We start from the raw sequence: 19,358 nt of genomic DNA, 5'->3' as shown, positions 1-19,358 counted from the left end.
CCTGCACCTCTCATGATCACCCCCACCCTGCACCTCTCATCATCACCCCCACCCTGCACCTCTCATCATCACCCCCCCCTGCACCTCTCATCATCACCCCCACCCTGCACCTCTCATCATCACCCCCACCCTGCACCTCTCATGATCACACCCACCCTGCACCTCTCATCATCACCCCCACCCTGCACCTCTCATCATCACCCCCCCCTGCACCTCTCATCATCACCCCCACCCTGCACCTCTCATCACCCCCCTGCACCTCTCATCACCCCCCCTGCACCTCTCATCATCACCCCCACCCTGCACCTCTCATCATCACCCCCCCCCTGCACCTCTCATCATCACCCCCACCCTGCACCTCTCATCATCACCCCCCTGCACCTCTCATCATCACCCCCCTGCACCTCTCAACATCACCCCCCTGCACCTCTCATCATCACCCCATACCCCCCCCCCCCGGGCCAGTTTACTTACCCTGCCGGGGATCGATGCATCGGCATGAGGCTGCAGCTGCTCCTAGTCCTGTCACTGCACGAGGAGGATGCTGGAGGTTCGCGCAGGGACGTAAGCAGGGACAGGTCAGGTGATTGGAGTGGACGTGCGTGCCTGATTACGTTCCTGCGTCTCTACTCCCATCAGCCCCTGACCTGTCCATCCCTGCTTTGTTTCTTAAGGGGCCCGTGCCCCCCCAAAAAAGGTAATTTTAATAGAAATGTGCAGGCCCCCCGGACTATGAGGCCCGGTCATAGTCCTGGGGGCACCCAGCGGTCAGTGAGTGACAGTGGCAGTCATTGACAGGCCAACTAAATAATAAAAAAAAAAAAAGGTCCAGGGACGTCCGGGCCCCATGAAGCTCCGGGCCCCATACAGTTGTATGAGTTGTACCCCCCTGATGGCGGCCCTGTGTCCAGATATAGAGCTGCTATGTCAAGTTTTTTTTCTTACAAAGGAAAAGCCAACCCCAGAAGCTATTTAGAAGATTCATCCCATTATGGTGGGTTTAAGTCCCAAAGAAAGAAAAAAAATACAGTATAAGGGTACGTTCACACTTACGTATTTATAATTCGAAGTATGGCAAAGTTAGCTGTGAAAATTCAGCAGCAAAATACCCAGAAAAATAAGCACTTGTAAACCTACCCTTAAAGAGTTAGGTGGTGGCAATTTGGAGGCGCAGTAAACTTTTCAAGCTTCTACAAATAAGACCAAATATCTACTTTCATGTTCATGAACATTCTGTGAACAAAGAGGGAGCTTTTCTTTACATACCCAGGTGGTCCTCGAAGAGTGAACTTCTTCTCCTCCTGCAGTTCTGACACCCCATCCTGCTCTCTCAGTGACCACAAGTGAAGGCTGTTGTCATCCAGCAGTGTAATAAGTTGGCACTTAAATCATATGATGAAAAATACAGCAGAGAAGAGAAGAAAGAAAGAGGAGAAAGAAAGAAAGAAAGAAAGAAAGGAGAAAGAAGAAAAGGAGAGAGGAGGTGGAAGAGGAAACAGAAAGGAAAGAAAAAACAGATGTCAATAAATGTCATATTACTCAATTATTGTGCAAAAAAATAAAAATAAAAAGAACAATCATATCTTAACACCTTTAAGGGGTTATCCAGGATTCGAAAAAGAGTACTATTTTCTTTCTGAAATTCTTTTCAGTCTGACCACAGTGCTCTCTGCTGACACCTCTATCCATGTCAGAAACTGTCCACAGCACAAGCAAATCCCCATAGCAAACCTCTCCTGCTCTGGACAGTTCCTGATACGGACAGAGGTGTCAGCAGGGAGCACTGTGGTCAGACTGAAAAGAAAGAAATACAACTATCTCTGGAGCATTCAGCATCTGATAAGTACTGGAAGGATTAAGATTTTTAAATAGAAGTAACTTACAAATCTGTATAACTATTGTGGCATCAGTTGATTATAAAAAGTTTGTTTTCCACTTGAGTACCCCTTTAAGGCCACATGTGCCACATTATGCATTAATACATCTAGGATGCTTTTACATATTGTACTGATTTTAAGACTGTTTTCTCATTACATTATCTACTTTTTGCTATGGTAAATTTTTGTTGATATTTTTAGAGTTTTTTTTGTGAAAAACTCTTAGCAAATTAGCATTTTTCAAAATTTTAAGTTCTCTGCTTGTAAGGAAGATGGTCATGCCAAATAAATTATGTATTGATTCCCATACACAATGGCCCTGATTTACTAAGAGTGGTGTGTAGGTTTCTTTGTAGGTTTTTATTCCCTACTATTTATTTTCCACAGTATTTAACTAAGGTTTCCCTGCATTTTCCACTTTCCCTACACTTTGCTTTTTTTTACACATGCTCTGATCTGTCTGGTTTTCCTCAACTGAAATCCACCACATTTTATGTGGAAACCTTAGTAAATATGTTGGTTTTTTTGTGTGAAAAATGTCGGGAACACGCCCCCTTTCCCAGTGACCACTCCCCCTTTTCACGTTTTCTTAGCAAAATGGAGAGTTAGTCTGGGCTTTTTCAATTCTGGCGCAAATTCTGGTGCAAAATCTGTGGCAGACAGAACTTCTGGAGCAATGCGACAGAATCTGGTGCAATGTGAAAAAATCTGGCGCACAACCCGACAAAACATGTCGGGTTTGCAAAAGTAAATGAGGGTCAATATGTTTAGTTTATGTTAACATCATAAAGAAGACATGCTTTTTGAAGACATAACAGGGATCCAAGAGGTATTTCCATATACAAAATCAATTTATAACCCCTTTAGGAACACGGGGGTATACAGGTACGCCCTTGCGTCCTGGTACTTAAGATTCAGAAGCATACCTGTACACCCATCAGTTTTCCAGTCACTGCCGTGCACTGGGAGGTGATCGGAACGGAATGACTGCTGATATGTACCAGCAGAAATCCGATGGAATGCTAAGGGGGGTCTTGAGCCCCCCCCCACCTTGTCGAGATTCTAGGCCAATTGGGTATGGTGACCTGGAAAATAAGGGTGGTTGGTGCTGTTAGAGACCACACCAATCACCCTTTACCAGTAGGAGTGAGGTGGCAACTCGCGATCGCCCTGATGGGTCAGCCGGGAGCAGCTGACAAATCAGAGCTCCTGCTGGGCTCTGTCACTGACGGCACCCGCTCTGCCCTCAGTCCAGAGGGCGAGAGTGGGTGCCCATTAGTGAGCTGTGGTGCAGGGAGCACCTGTTGTTGTCGACGTCGGGCGGTGATCGGCAGCAGGTAAAGGCTCTGTGCCTCCTGCTGCTGCATAAGTACAGCTCCCAGCATGCACAGTCAAAGGGCATGCTGGGAGATGTAGTTATGCAACAGCTGGAGGTACATTTTTTCTATGAAAATGTGTGCCTCCAGCTGTTGCATAACTACAACTCCCACCATGCACGGACAGCAAATGGGCATGCTGGGAGTTGTAGTTGTGTGCCTCACACTGTTGCAAAACTACAACTCCCAGCATGCCCTTTAGCTGTCCGGTCATGCTGGGAGTTATAGTTTTGCAACAGCTGGAGGCACACTGGTTGAGAAAAACACAGATTTAGGGCCTGTTTACTCCTCTAAGCCCTGTAGTGCACTTGCAGAGCACTTTACATCCACATATGGGGTACTCCCAAACTCAGAAGAAATGCAATTACAAATTTTGGGGGGCTTTTTCTCCTATTACCCCTTGTGAAAATGAAAAAAATGGGTTAACACCAGCATTTAAGTGAAAATAAATCAATGTTTTACTTTTCACGTCCAACTTTATTGAACATTCGTCAAACACCTGCGAGGTGTTAAAGGGGTACTCCACTGGAAAACATTTTTTTTTAAATCAACCTGTGCCAGAAAGAAAAACAGATTTGTAAATTACTTCTATTTAAAAATCTTAATCTTTCCAGTACTTATCAGCTGCTATTTGTTCCACAGGAAGTTCTTTGATTTTTGGATTTCCTTTCTGTCTGACCACATTGCTCTCTGCTGACACATCTGTCCATTTTAGATACTCTGGACAGTTCCTAATATGGACAGAGGTGTCAACAGAGAGCACTGTGGTCAGACAAAAAGGGAACATACAGCAGTTGATAAGTACTGGAGGGGTTAAGATTTTTAACCCCTTAAGGACCGGAGGTTTTTCCGTTTTTGCATTTTCGTTTTTTGCTCCTTGCCTTTAAAAAATCATAACTCTTTCAAATTTACACCTAAAAATCCATATGATGGCTTATTTTTTGCGCCACCAATTCTACTTTGTAATGACGTCAGTCATTTTGCCCAAAAATCTATGGTGAAGCGGGAAAAAAAATCATTGTGCGACAAAATTTAAAAAAAAACGCTGTTTTGTAACTTTTGGGGGCTTCCGTTTCTACGTAGTACATTTTTCGGTAAAAATGACACCTGATATGTATTCTGTAGGTCCATACGATTAAAATGATACCCTACTTATATAGGTTTGATTTTGTCGGACTTGTGGAAAAAATCATAACTACATGCAGGAAAATTAATACGTTTAAAATTGTCATCTTCTGACCCCTATAACTTTTTTATTTTTCCGTGTATGGGGCGGTATGAGGGCTCATTTTTTGCGCCGTGATCTGAAGTTTTTAACGGTACCATTTTTGCATTGATAGGACTTATTGATCTCTTTTTATTCATTTTTTCATGATATAAAAAGTGACCAAAAATGCACTATTTTGGACTTTGGAATTTTTTTGCGCGCACGCCATTGACCGTGCGGTTTAATTAACGATATATTTTTATAATTCGGACATTTCCGCACGCGGCGATACCATTTATGTTTATTTTTATTTACACTGTGTTTTTTCTTTTATGGGAAAAGGGGGGTGATTCAAACTTTTAATAGGGAAGGGGTTAAATGATGTTTATTCACTTTTTTTTTGCACTTTTTTTTTGCAGTGTTATAGGTCCCATAGGGACCTATAACACTGCACACACTGATCTTTTACATTGATCACTGGTTTCTCATAAGAAACCAGTGATCGATGATTCTGCCGCATGACTGCTCATGCCTGGATCTCAGGCACTGAGCAGTCATTCGGCGATCGGACAGCGAGGAGGCAGGTAGGGGCCCTCCCGCTGTCCTGTCAGCTGTTCGGGATGCCGCGATTTCACCGCGGCTATCCCGAACAGCCCACTGAGCTAGCCGGCATGCTTTCGGTTTCACTTTAGACGCGGCGTTCAACTTTGAACGCCGCGTCTAAAGGGTTAATAGCGCGCGGCACAGCGATCAATGCCGCGCGCTATTAGCCACGGGTCCCGGCCGTTGTTAGAGGCCGGGCCCGACCCGCTATGACGCGGGGCCACGCCGTGGCCCCGCGTTATAGATCGGGAGTGGACACATGACGTTCCAGTACGTCATGTGTCCTTAAGGGGTTAAATAGAAGTAATTTTCAAATCTGTTTAATGTTTTGGCACCAGTTGATTTAAAGAAAAAAGGTTTTCCAGTGGAGTACCCCTTTAAGGTTCACTACACCCCTCTTATGTTCCTTGAGGGGTATACTATTGTGCCATGGGGGGTTGCTGTTATGGCACCATGGTTCTTCCTAAATGCAACATGCCCACCAAATACCTTCTCAGCAAAACTCTCTCTCCATAAACCCAATGCTACTCCTTCCCTTCACAGCCGTGTAGTGCGCCCGGAGAGCATACATCCACATATGAGGTATTTCCATACTTGGAAAATTGGGTTACAAATGTTGGGGGGCTTTTTCTCCTTTAACCCCTCGTAAAAATACTTGTAAAAAAAAGAAATGGGGCTACAAGAACATGTTAGTGTAAAAAAAAAATGGGGATTTTGAGTTTTCTCAAGAAACCTGCTTTACAGTGTATTCTTCACCAGGGCTGGTGCAAGGATTTTTGCCACCCTAGGCCCTTGACTCCTATTAGCTCCGCCCTTTGACACGCCCCACCTTACTACTGGGGTGAGACACTGTAACAACCCCCTCCTCACAATTCGTGCAGCAGAAACCAAGTGAAGAATTTCAAAACCGCCTGCTGCTATTCCTGGCAGATCCATGTCATACCCCATTAATTTCAATGGGGTGGGGTTAAGAGCTGGGGAGGAGGCAGAATAGAGCTGTGGGGGGGGGGAGAGAGTACAGTGCTGGGGGGGGGGGAAGAGTACAGAGAGGTGGGGGGCAAGTACAGAGCAGGGGAGAGTACATAGCAGTGGGGGGCGAATACAGAACTGGGGGGGGAGTATTGAGCTGGGGGCGAGTACAGAGCTTGGGGGAGTACAGAGCTTGGGGTGAGTACAGAGCTTGAGGGGGGAGTACAGAGCTGGGGGGCAGTACAGAGCTGGGGAGCAGTACAGAGCTGGGGAGCAGTACAGAGCTAGGGAGCAGTACAGAGCTAGGGAGCAGTACAGAGCTGGGGGGCAGTACAGAGTGGGGGGGGAGTACAGAGCTAGGGGGGGGGGAGTACAGAGCTAGGGGGGGAGGAGTACAGAGCTGGGGGGGGCTACAGAGCTGGGGGGGCTACAGAGCTGGGGGGAGTACAGAGCTGGGGGGGGGGGAGTACAGAGCTTGGGGGGAGTACAGAGTTCAGGGGGGGGGGGAGTACAGAGCTGGGGAGAGTACAGAGCAGTGGGGGGGGAGAGTACAGAGCTGGGGGAGTACAGAGCTGGGAGGCGAGTACAGAGCTGGGGGGGGGGGAGTACAGAGCTGGGGGGGGGAGTATAGAGCTGGGGGGGAGTACAGAGCTGGGGGGGAGTACAGAGCTGGGGGGGAGTACAGAGCTGGGGGGGGGAGTACAGAGCTGGGGGGGAAAGTATAGAGCTGGGGGGGAAAGTATAGAGCTGGGGGGAAAGTATAGAGCTGGGGGGGAGAGTAGAGAGCTTGGGGGGGGGGGGGGAGTATAGAGCTGGGGGAGTACAGAGCTGGGGGGGAGAGTATAGAGCTGGGGGGGAATACAGAGCTGGGGGGGAATATACAGAGCTGGGGGGGAGTACAGAGCTGGGGGGAGTGCAGAGCTGGGGGGGGGAGTGCAGAGCTGGGGGGGGAGTACAGAGCTGGGGGGGGGAGTACAGAGCTGGGGGGGGAGTACAGAGCTGGGGGGGAGTACAGAGCTGGGGGGGGGGAGTACAGAGCTGGGGGGGGGAGTACAGAGCTGGGGGGGAGTACAGAGCTGGGGGGGAGTACAGAGCTGGGGGGGGGAGTACAGAGCTGGGGGGGAGTACAGAGCTGGGGGGGGAGTACAGAGCTGGGGGGGGGGAGTACAGAGCTGGGGGGGAGTACAGAGCTGGGGGTGGGGGGGAGTGCAGAGCTGGGGGGGGGGGAGTACAGAGCTGGGGGGGGAGTACAGAGCTGGGGGGGGGAGTACAGAGCTGGGGGGGAAAGTATAGAGCTGGGGGGGAGAGTAGAGAGCTTGGGGGGGGAGTATAGAGCTGGGGGGAGTACAGAGCTGGGGGGGAGTACAGAGCTTGGGGGGAGAGTATAGAGCTGGGGGGGAGAGTACAGAGCTTGGGGGGGGGAGTATAGAGCTGGGGGGAGTACAGAGCTGGGGGGGGAGTACAGAGCTGGGGGGGGAATACAGAGCTGGGGGGCGGGGGAGTACAAAGCTGGGGGGAGTACAGAGCTGGGGGGAGTACAGAGCTGGGGGGGGAGTACAGAGCTGGGGGGGGAGAACAGAGCTGGGGGGAGTACAGAGCTGGGGGGGGGAGTACAGAGCTGGGGGGGGGGAATACAGAGCTAGGGGGGATACAGAGCTGGGGGGAATACAGAGCTGGGGGGAATACAGAGCTGGGGGGAATACAGAGCTGGGGGGGAGAGTACAGAGCTGGGGGGGAGAGTACAGAGCTGGGGGGGAGTACAGAGCTTGGGGGGGGAGTACAGAGCTGGGGGGGGAGTACAGAGCTGGGGGGGAGTACAGAGCTGGGGGGGGAGTACAGAGCTGGGGGGGGGGAGTACAGAGCTGGGGGGATTACAGAGCTGAGGGGGGAGTACAGAGCTGGGGGGGGGAGTACAGAGCTTGGGGGGGGGAGTACAGAGCTTGGGGGGGGAGTACAGAGCTGGGGGGGGAGTACAGAGCTGGGGGGGGGGTACAGAGCTGGGGGGGGGAGTACAGAGCTGGGGGGGGGGAGAACAGAGCTGGGGGGGAGTACAGAGCTGGGGGGGAAAGTATAGAGCTGGGGGGGGGAGAGTAGAGAGCTTGGGGGGGAGTATAGAGCTGGGGGGAGTACAGAGCTGGGGGGAGTACAGAGCTGGGGGGAGTAGAGAGCTGGGGGGAGAGTATAGAGCTGGGGGGGGAATACAGAGCTGGGGGGGAATACAGAGCTGGGGGGGAATACAGAGCTGGGGGGGAATACAGAGCTGGGGGGGAATACAGAGCTGGGGGGGAGTGCAGAGCTGGGGGGGGGAAATACAGAGCTGGGGGGGGAGTACAGAGCTGGGGGGGGGAGTACAGAGCTGGGGGGGAGTACAGAGCTGGGGGGAGTACAGAGCTGGGGGGGGAGTACAGAGCTGGGGGGGGGAGTACAGAGCTGAGGGGGGAGTACAGAGCTGGGGGGGGGGGAAGTACAGAGCTGGGGGGGGGGAGTACAGAGCTGGGGGGGGGGGAGTACAGAGCTGGGGGGGGAGTACAGAGCTGGGGGGGGGGAGTACAGAGCTGGGGGGGGGGGGAGTACAGAGCTGGGGGGGGGAGTACAGAGCTGGGGGGTGGGGGGGAGTACAGAGCTGGGGGGGGGAGTACAGAGCTGGGGGGAAAGTATAGAGCTGGGGGGGAGAGTAGAGAGCTTGGGGGGGGAGTATAGAGCTGGGGGGAGTACAGAGCTGGGGGGGGGAGTACAGAGCTTGGGGGGAGAGTATAGAGCTGGGGGGGAGAGTACAGAGCTTGGGGGGGGAGTATAGAGCTGGGGGGAGTACAGAGCTGGGGGGGAGAACAGAGCTGGGGGAGTACAGAGCTGGGGGGGAAAGTATAGAGCTGGGGGGGGAGAGTAGAGAGCTTGGGGGGAGTATAGAGCTGGGGGGAGTATAGAGCTGGGGGGAGTACAGAGCTGGGGGGAGTACAGAGCTGGGGGGAGTAGAGAGCTGGGGGGGGGGAGTACAGAGCTTGGGGGGAGAGTATAGAGCTGGGGGGAGAGTACAGAGCTTGGGGGGGGGGAGTATAGAGCTGGGGGGAGTACAGAGCTGGGGGGGGAGTACAGAGCTGGGGGGGAATACAGAGCTGGGGGGGAATACAGAGCTGGGGGGCGGGGGAGTACAAAGCTGGGGGGAGTACAGAGCTGGGGGGAGTACAGAGCTGGGGGGGGGGAGTGCAGAAATGGGGGGGGGGAATACAGAGCTGGGGGGGGATACAGAGCTGGGGGGAATACAGAGCTGGGGGGAATACAGAGCTGGGGGGAATACAGAGCTGGGGGGGAGAGTACAGAGCTGGGGGGGGAGTACAGAGCTGGGGGGGGGAGTACAGAGCTGGGGGGGGAGTACAGAGCTTGGGGGGGGAGTACAGAGCTGGGGGGAGTACAGAGCTGGGGGGGGGGAGTAGAGAGCTGGGGGGGAGTACAGAGCTGGGGGGAGTACAGAGCTGGGGGGAGTACAGAGCTGGGGGGGGGGAGTACAGAGCTGGGGGGGGGAGTACAGAGCTGAGGGGGGAGTACAGAGCTGGGGGGGGGGGGGAGTACAGAGCTGGGGGGAGGGGGGAGTACAGAGCTGGGGGGAGGGGGGAGTACAGAGCTGGGGGGGGAGTACAGAGCTGGGGGGGGGGAGTACAGAGCTGGGGGGTGAGTACAGAGCTGGGGGGGAGTACAGAGCTGGGGGGGAGTACAGAGCTGGGGGGGAAGTATAGAGCTGGGGGGGAGAGTAGAGAGCTTGGGGGGAGTATAGAGCTGGGGGGAGTACAGAGCTGGGGGGGGAGTACAGAGCTGGGGGGAGAGTATAGAGCTGGGGGGAGAGTATAGAGCTGGGGGGGAGAGTACAGAGCTTGGGGGGGGAGTATAGAGCTGGGGGGGAGTACAGAGCTGGGGGGGGAGTACAGAGCTGGGGGGGAGTACAGAGCTGGGGGGGAGTACAGAGCTGGGGGGGGGAATACAGAGCTGGGGGTCGGGGGAGTACAAAGCTGGGGGGAGTACAGAGCTGGGGGGAGTACAGAGCTGGGGGGAGTACAGAGCTGGGGGGAGTACAGAGCTGGGGGGAGTGCAGAGCTGGGGGAGTGCAGAGCTGGGGGGAGTGCAGAGCTGGGGGGGGAATACAGAGCTGGGGGGGAAGTACAGAGCTGGGGGGAGTACAGAGCTGGGGGGAGTACAGAGCTGGGGGGAGTACAGAGCTGGGGGGGAGTACAGAGCTGGGGGGAGTACAGAGCTGGGGGGAGTACAGAGCTGGGGGGGAGTACAGAGCTGGGGGGGGGGGGGAGTACAGAGCTGGGGGGGGGAGTACAGAGCTGGGGGGGGAGTACAGAGCTGGGGGGGAGTACAGAGCTGGGGGGGAGTACAGAGCTGGGGGGGGGGGAGTACAAAGCTGGGGGGGGGAGTACAGAGCTGGGGGGGAATACAGAGCTTGGGGGGGTACAGAGTTGGGGGGGAATTACAGAGCTTTGGGGGGGGAGTACAGAGCTGGGGAGGGGGAGTACAGAGCTGGGGAGGGGGGAGTACAGAGCTGGGGGGGGGAGTACAGAGCTGGGGAGGGGGGAGTACAGAGCTGGGGGGGAGTACAGAGCTGGGGGGGGAGTACAGAGCTGGGGGAGGAGTACAGAGCTGGGGAGGGGAGTACAGAGCTGGGGGTGGAGTACAGAGCTGGGGGTGGAGTACAGAGCTGGGGGTGGAGTACAGAGCTGGGGGTGGAGTACAGAGCTGGGGGTGGAGTACAGAGCTAGGGGTGGAGTACAGAGCTAGGGGGGAGTACAGAGCTAGGGGGGAGTACAGAGCTAGGGGGGGAGTACAGAGCTGGGGGAGGGGGAGTACAGAGCTGGGGGGGAGAGTACAGAGCTGGGGGGGAGTACAGAGCTGGGGGGGGAGTACAGAGCTGGGGGGAGAGTACAGAGCTGGGGGGAGAGTACAGAGCTGGGGGGAGAGTACAAAGCTGGGGGGGAGAGTACAGAGCTGGGGGGGAGAGTACAGAGCTGGGGGGGGGAAGACAGAGCTGGGGGGGAGGAGTACAGAGCTAAGGGGGAGGAGTACAGAGCTAAGGGGGAGGAGTACAGAGCTGGGGGGGAGAGTACAGAGCTGGGGGGGAGAGTACAGAGCTGGGGGGGAGAGTACAGAGCTGGGGGGGAGAGTACAGAGCTGGGGGGGAGAGTACAGAGCTGGGGGGGGGGGAGAGTACAGAGCTGGGGGGGGAGAGTACAGAGCTGGGGGGGGGAGAGTACAGAGCTGGGGGGGGAGAGTATAGAGCTGGGGGGGGGAGAGTACAGAGCTGGGGGGGGAGAGTACAGAGCTGGGGGGGGGGGGAGTACAGAGCTGGGGGGGGGAGTACAGAGCTGGGGGGGGGGGGAGTACAGAGCTGGGGTGGAGGAGTACAGAGCTGGGGGGAGGAGTACAGAGCTTGGGGGGGGGGTACAGAGTTGGGGGGGGGTACAGAGTTGGGGGGGAATTACAGAGCTTTGGGGGGGGAGTACAGAGCTGGGGAGGGGGAGTACAGAGCTGGGGAGGGGGGAGTACAGAGCTGGGGGGGGGAGTACAGAGCTGGGGGGAGTACAGAGTTGGGGGGGAGTACAGAGCTGGGGGGGGGGAGTACAGAGCTGGGGGGGAGTACAGAGCTGGGGGGGAGTACAGAGCTGGGGGGGAGTACAGAGCTGGGGGGGGGGAGTACAGAGCTGGGGGGGGGGAGTACAGAGCTGGGGGTGGAGTACAGAGCTGGGGGTGGAGTACAGAGCTAGGGGGGGGAGTACAGAGCTAGGGGGGGGAGTACAGAGCTGGGGGGGAGTACAGAGCTGGGGGGGAGTACAGAGCTGGGGGGGAGTACAGAGCTGGGGGGGAGTACAGAGCTGGGGGGGAGAGTACAGAGCTGGGGGGGGAGAGTACAGAGCTGGGGGGGAGAGTACAGAGCTGGGGGGGAGAGTACAGAGCAGGGGGGGAGAGTACAGAGCTGGGGGGAGAGTACAGAGCTGGGGGGGGGAGTACAGAGCTGGGGGGGGGAGTACAGAGCTGGGGGGGGGGGAGTACAGAGCTGGGGGGGGAGGAGTACAGAGCTAAGGGGGAGGAGTACAGAGCTGGGGGGGAGGAGTACAGAGCTGGGGGGGGAGTACAGAGCTGGGGGGGGAGAGTACAGAGCTGGGGGGGAGAGTACAGAGCTGGGGGGGAGAGTACAGAGCTGGGGGGGGAGAGCACAGAGCTGGGGGGGGAGTACAGAGCTGGGGGGGGAGTACAGAGCTGGGGGGGGAGTACAGAGCTGGGGGAGGAGTACAGAGCTGGGGGGGAGGAATACAGAGCTGGGGGGAGGAGTACAGAGCTGGGGGGGAGGAGTACAGAGCTGGGGGGGAGGAGTACAGAGCTCAGGGGAGGAGTACAGAGCTCGGGGGGAGGAGTACAGAGCTGGGGGGGAGGAGTACAGAGCTGGGGGGGAGGAGTACAGAGCTGGGGGGGGGAGTACAGAGCTGGGGGGGGGAGTACAGAGCTGGGGGGGGAGTACAGAGCTGGGGGGGGAGTACAGAGCTGGGGGGGGGGGGGAGTACAGAGCTGGGGGGGGGGGGAGTACAGAGCTGGGGGGGGGGGAGTACAGAGCTGGGGGGGGGGAGTACAGAGCTGGGGGGAGGGAGTACAGAGCTGGGGGGGGGGGGGGAGTACAGAGCTGGGGGGGGGGGGAGTACAGGTCTCTGCTGGAGGACAGTTCGGGTCTCTGCTGGGGGCTCACTGCAGTGCTGAGGGAGCAGGGCAGCCCTTCCTTTCTTCACTCCCTGGGATCCAGCATGATATGGGGTACTGCAGGTGTGGGGCTGCTGGGAGAAGTCAATAGAAGTCAGCTGACACATGTCATGTGATGAGCCTGCTCCTCATTGGCTCAGTGTGCCTGCTGACATCTATGACACTGCCCAGCGGTCCCTGTCTTGAGCCTGTGAAGCGTTCCCAGCGCTGGTCTGTATCTACGAGGAATCAGACTTGTATTTAGTTACATCTGATCTGTGCTGGACGATCTTCTCCTTACTGAGTGTCTCCTATTCTCCTGCAGAGAAGGCGACATTTAGTAAGAAGAAGAAAACAGCACAGGGCAGATGTAACTGTGAGACAGTGCAGAATTTAGCAGCCCAAGTCCCGGCATACGCTGACAGACTCACAGTCACTCTTGTAAGTACCTGCTAGTGCGGCTAAAGCATACTGCGGGGACTGGTGCGGGGCACAGCACGGTAATAACTTTGTATGTCATCGCTTGTAGGGCCACCACTATTATAATTAAGGCCACAGGTGGCGCCCTCATTAAGGGGGCGCTCTAGGCGGTCGCCTACTTAGTCTATGGCAAGAGTCGGTCCTGTTCTTCACTATTATAGTAATAGGTAATTAAATAATGATATTAAAATTTACATAGTTTGGCGCTTAATTTAACCCCTTAACGACGCAGGACGTATATTTACGTCCTGCGCCGGCTCCCGCGATATGAAGCGGGATCGCGCCGCGATCCCGCATCATATCGCGTGGGTCCCGGCGCTAATCAACGGCCGGGACCCGCGGCTAATACCACACATCGCCGATCGCGGCGATGTGCGGTATTAACCCTTTAGAAGCGGCGGTCAAAGCTGACCGCCGCTTCTAAAGTGAAAGTGAAAGTGACCCGGCTGCTCAGTCGGGCTGTTCGGGACCGCCGCGGTGAAATCGCGGCGTCCCGAACAGCTGATCGGACACCGGGAGGGCTCTTACCTGCCTCCCCGGTGTCCGATCGACGAATGACTGCTCCGTGCCTGAGATCCAGGCAGGAGCAGTCAAGCGCCGATAATGCTGATCACAGGCGTGTTAATGCACGCCAGTGATCAGCATTAGAGATCAGTGTGTGCAGTGTTATAGGTCCCTATGGGACCTATAACACTGCAAAAAAAATGTTAAAAAAAAGTGTTAATAAAGGTCATTTAACCCCTTCCCTAATAAAAGTTTGAATCACCCCCCTTTTCCCATAAAAAAAATAAAACAGTGTAAAAAAAATAAAAAATAAACATATGTGGTATCGCCGCGTGCGTAAATGTCCGAACTATAAAAATATATAATTAATTAAGCCGTACGGTCAATGGCGTACGCGCAAAAAAATTCCAAAGTCCAAAAAAGCGTATTTTGGTCACTTTTTATATCATTAAAAAATGAATAAAAAGTGATCAAAAAGTCCGATCAAAACAAAAATCATACCGATAAAAACTTCAGATCACGGCGCAAAAAATGAGTCCTCATACCACCCCATACATGGAAAAATAAAAAAGTTATAGGGGTCAGAAGATGACATTTTTAAACGTATAAATTTTCCTGCATGTAGTTATGATTTTTTCCAGAAGTGCGACAAAATCAAACCTATATAAGTAGGGTATCATTTTAACCGTATGGACCTACAGAATAATGATAAGGTGTAATTTTTACCGAAATATGCACTGCGTAGAAACGAAAGCCCCCAAAAGTTACAAAATGGCGTTTTTTTTTCGATTTTGTCGCACAATGATTTTTTTTCCCGTTTCGCCGTGCATTTTTGGGTAAAATGACTAATGTCACTGCAAAGTAGAATTGGCGACGCAAAAAATAAGCCATAATATGGATTTTTAGGTGGAAAATTGAAAGGGTTATGATTTTTAAAAGGTAAGGAGGAAAAAACGAAAGTGCAAAAACGGAAAAACCCTGAGTCCTTAAGGGGTTTTAAAAAAATAAAAATAAACATTTGGCTAAAAGTGTCTGCCCACTAGAAGTAGTACCATATAGGTACAAAACAGCTGTCAGGTCCACACACTCCCTAACTTTCTTGTCTCATCTTCCCTGCTGCACAATGCTGTTATTTGTTATACCATGTTTGTATTAATAAATTTCTCTGCTGGAAATTCAATACCCTAGTTACCTGATCTGCTACCTTTTACACGGTTCTTGTGGATATAAAAAAAAATTTGTGTTGCCATTTTCTGACATTGTGGCGACCCAGTACAGAATCACGTGTTTCACTTTACTCCTGCCCATCCTGTGTGGCAGATGCTGCCTCAATGTCTATCTTGGGCCCACTCTCCTCAGGACTCTCTATAATGCCCAGTATAATGCAATGTTATATAATGGTTAAAGGGGTACTCCACTGGAAACATTATTTTTTTTTTAATCAACTGGTGCCAGAAAGTTAAACAGATTACTTCTATTAAAAAAAAATATTAATCCTTTCAGTACTTATCAGCTGCTGTTCTGATCCACAGGAAGTTCTTTTCTTTTTGAATTTCCTTTCTGCCTGACCACAGTGCTCTCTGCTAACATATCTGTCCATTTTAGGAACTGTCCAGAATAGGAGCAAATCCCCATAGAAAACCTATCCTATCCTGCTCTGGACAGTTCCTGATATGGACAGAGATGTCAGCAGAGAACATTGTGGTCAGACAGAAAGGAAATTCAAAAAGAAAAGAACTTCCTCTGTATTATACAGCAACTGATAAGTACTGGAAGGATTAAAAATGTTTTAATAGAAGTAATTTACGAATCTGTTTAACTTTCTAGCACCAGTTGATTAAAATAAAAATAAATGTTTTCCAGTGGAGTACCCCTTTAATGTATTGGTATTTTCTATGCACTTGTTACTTTAAGAATCCTGTTACTATGAACCTTGTTGTTAGGGGAGTATGCAAAGGTAAACCAGGTGACTTATCCGGCCAATGGGATCTCTCTAAATTGCTCCCATATATAGTGAGGTCAGGGTCCAGCTCTCTTTCTTGAGCTCTTGCTCTCTAGCTGGGGTACAGTTTGGTGAAGTGTGAAGTCTGTCTGTCTGTGAGGTGATTCTGAAGAAGGCCTGAGGCCTATTCGAGCAACCACGCATCTCCTACCAGTTAAACCCAGTACCCAGGGTGAAAGTCAAAGCCTTTGCGGTAAGCACTACAATCCGGGGATTAATTCAAGTCAAATTAGTCCACTCCAAATCGTTAAAGTCTAGCATGGGCTGCATACAAGTCAAGTCAGTCATATACAGCACAATCAAATATAAAACCTAACAAGCCGATAAGCTTCCCAAAGTTCACCCTGCATGTCGGAGTGATTATTTGCGTGGGGCCTGGCACAGGAGAAGATGGAATACCTCGGCTGGTGTATAGGTCAACCATGCCCTGGTATCACGAAATGGTTAATTACACATTACCCTCACCGATACCACAACATTTTTTTTGGAGGCAAGGTGACCAAGGTGTCATATTCTTTAAAATAAATATTGGTCCCATGAGCCCTCTCCTCTGCATTCCTTGCAGGTTGACAGCACTGGAAAGACCCACCTGTCTCTGGAGCCTTGCCCCTCACCCTTGATCACATCCTTTCTGCACAGTGTGAGCTCTCACCCTGCCTCTGTTATTGCTGCTTCCTCTCCCCCTCAGACAGAGACTCTGATATTGCTGATTTGTCTAAGACAGATGAAGAGGACTCTGATCTTGATACATGCCGCAATGTGGGACATAGCCCTGCTGTGAAGAAACAATTGTTGATAACTTCGGTTTAACGTACCACATGCCTTTCAAGCTATTCTAGTGACGGTTCACTCCTGGCTCTGAAACTGTCTGACTCTGCTGAGGCCCTAAAAGACCATCCCGAACTCAGAGCTCAATTGTCACTTCTTCTTATATACGCTGACCTGTCGGCTCTGGCTACCTATCTCAAAATGTCCTTGCGTCAGGATCTGATCTCTCTATCCAAGATTCAGTTAGGTCCTTGCAAAGATCAGTTTAGGTTCCTGACCAGGCACTACATACTATGGCGTAGGATCTTGATGACCTGGAAAACATAAAGTACTCTTACTGGAAATAGTTTTTCATAGAGCCAATGATGGCACCCTTGGAGAGAACGCCTCCTACTCAGCAGGGCAGGAATCGCATATAAGGATGGAACCAGCTCCTATTACCCAGTTACCAAGTTTTTAAGCAAGTATCAAGGAGCCAAGTATCTCAATCAGAAGAATATATATATACATCCAAATCACATAATACATCTTACGTGAACAAAAAAAACTTCATAAGAGACCTAGATACTTCTTTAAGATATAATTTAGTAAAACAGAAAGAGATGCAGTCCTACTAGGTATAGGGGAAACAGGAAAAAATAGAAGGAATAAGAAGTGTCTAAAACATAAATAAATAAATTGTGTTTATTGAATAATAGTCTCAATGATGTTCTAAAGTCTTGGCAGTGCCCTTGCCACAGACTGAACAAAATATATTAAAAGAATATTAAGACATATATTGTACATAAAATATACATAAAATATGCACTGTTGCGGGAAATAGATTGTCAAAAAGTCTTGAGAATAAAATATATTCAGGCTAGTGGGTTAACAAGGTCAAATAGCAGTTTCGGGAGCGCTGGAGGCTCCTGAGTAAATGTCCACTGTAGCAGTTTGTGCGCGTATTAGCGCTGATGCAAGAAGAGCAATAATCCTCTATCTCCGACAGCACGGAGACCGGGTAAATGAGGAACAAAGTTAGAAGATCAGGCACTTATCGGCTCCTGGCGGAGGATGATTGCTGGCATCAGGGCCGGACTGGGTGTGAAAACCAGCCCTGGAAAAAATTACATACCAGCCCCATAATGTTGCGTCATTATACCAGCACGTCGTAATTTTCTTGTTCATAAAAGGTAAAATCATGCAATTTAAAGCATATTAGTTTCCCCACATTAGGTGCAGTATAGTTCCCCCCCACATTAGGTGCAGTACAATTCCCCCCACATTAGGTGCAGTACCTGAGGACAAGCGGGGCTCTGTACACTGAGGACAGGCGGTGCTCTGTACACTGAGGACAAGCGGGGCTCTGTACACTGAGGACAAGCGGGGCTCTGTACACTGAGGACAAGCGGGGCTCTGTACGAGAGAGAGTGCAGCCAGGGCGGTGGGCGCACTGATCGGTGGCACGATGAACTCAGACGTTGCGCTGCTGCGCTTAGACGTGAGGTCACGTCACCCCCACGGTGACGTGACCTCACGTCTAAGCAGGGCCGGTGCAAGGATTTCTGCCAACACATGGCTCTCCACCCCCGGCCACCAGAACTCCCACACGCGAGTACAGATAATGTAGTAGATGTGACCTGCAGTCCCATGTAACACCACAGATAACACAGTGATAACTCTCTGGTGTTACATAGGACTGCAGGTCACATCTATACATTATCTGTACTCAGAGAGTTAGCACTGTGTTATCTGTGGTGTTACATAGGACTGCAGGTCACATCTATACATTATCTGTACTCAGAGAGTTAGCACTGTGTTATCTGTGGTGTTACATAGGACTGCAGGTCACATCTACTACACAGGGGTGGACTGACAACTTATGGGGCCCCCGGGCAAAAGATGATCATGGGGCCCCCATGCGCCCACCCATGTATGTCACACAGCACAGTATTGATCATTGACGCCACACTCTGTCAGTTTGTGTTGTGCATTTTATTCACTCGGTGTCAAGAAATGCTGGAAGTTGCAGTTAGTTACTAACTACAACTCCCAGCATGCCCTGATACAGCCTATGGTTCTGCAGCTGTCCCAAACCAAAATGATGCGGTCAGGAGGCTGCAAGTCCCAAAAATCCCACAGCATCCTCAGTCAGTCTCAGCTCCACCCTCTGATCAGTGTTCCCAGTTAGGTGATCCTCCCAGGGCCTCCGTCCGTGTGTCTGTCTGCTCTGCACTGCTATACACATAGGGGTAAGTGCAGAGAAGACTGCAGACAAAACATTTCACTCTAGGGTCTTAGGGTGCAATGTTCTGCAGCCTGCACATAACCTTCCCTCCCCAACCCCCAGGTGTATAGCAGTGTATGCACATTTTTATACAGGTGGGGGTATGTGCAGAGCATTGCACCCTACTAAAGACAAGGGTGCAATGCTCTGCACATACCCCCACCTGTATAGGAATGTACATACATACTGCTACATAAAAGTTTGAATTCCCCCCGGCCATTCCCATTTAACTAAAATAGTGTAAAAAAATGTTTTTATGTGGTATTGCCGCATGCCTAAATGTCTGAACTATTAAAAAATAATGTTAATTAAATTGCACGGTCGTGGGCACTCTCCCATACACATGGCAGTATATGCTTACAAAGAGATTGCACCCTAGTGTCTGTAGTACTGTTTTAATATGGCCATTTTACATAGTGTTACAAGTATTTCCCTATATAGTAGTTTAGGTTATGCTGCAACCTGCAGCGCTATAAGCTGTCAAAGAATGATGGGAGTTGCAGTTAGTAACTGCAACACCCAGCAAACTCTGAAACATGCCTTGGAGCAGCATGCACATTGTAGTTTTGGGTCTGCAGCCATAATC

General features: G+C 51.8%; 1 protein-coding gene across 11 annotated transcripts in view; it reads right to left on the bottom strand.

The window, feature by feature from the left end:
- LLGL2 (LLGL scribble cell polarity complex component 2) overlaps window positions 1-19,358 on the bottom strand; it is a 578,766-nt gene that overhangs the window by 422,525 nt on the left and 136,883 nt on the right. For 9 of the 11 annotated variants that reach the window (XM_056550314.1, XM_056550313.1, XM_056550316.1 and 6 more), the window contains one exon: window positions 1,267-1,382. In XM_056550314.1, coding sequence (XP_056406289.1) covers window positions 1,267-1,382 — 116 coding nt within the window. Of the gene's footprint in view, window positions 1-1,266; window positions 1,383-5,933; window positions 6,042-19,358 lie in introns of those variants that run through there. The other 2 variants (XM_056550320.1, XM_056550323.1) reach the window with 2 other exon arrangements.

This window comes from Hyla sarda, chromosome 13, assembly GCF_029499605.1.
Source record: "Hyla sarda isolate aHylSar1 chromosome 13, aHylSar1.hap1, whole genome shotgun sequence".
Lineage (NCBI taxonomy): Eukaryota > Metazoa > Chordata > Amphibia > Anura > Hylidae > Hyla > Hyla sarda.
This window is presented reverse-complemented; position numbering and strand designations above follow the sequence as displayed.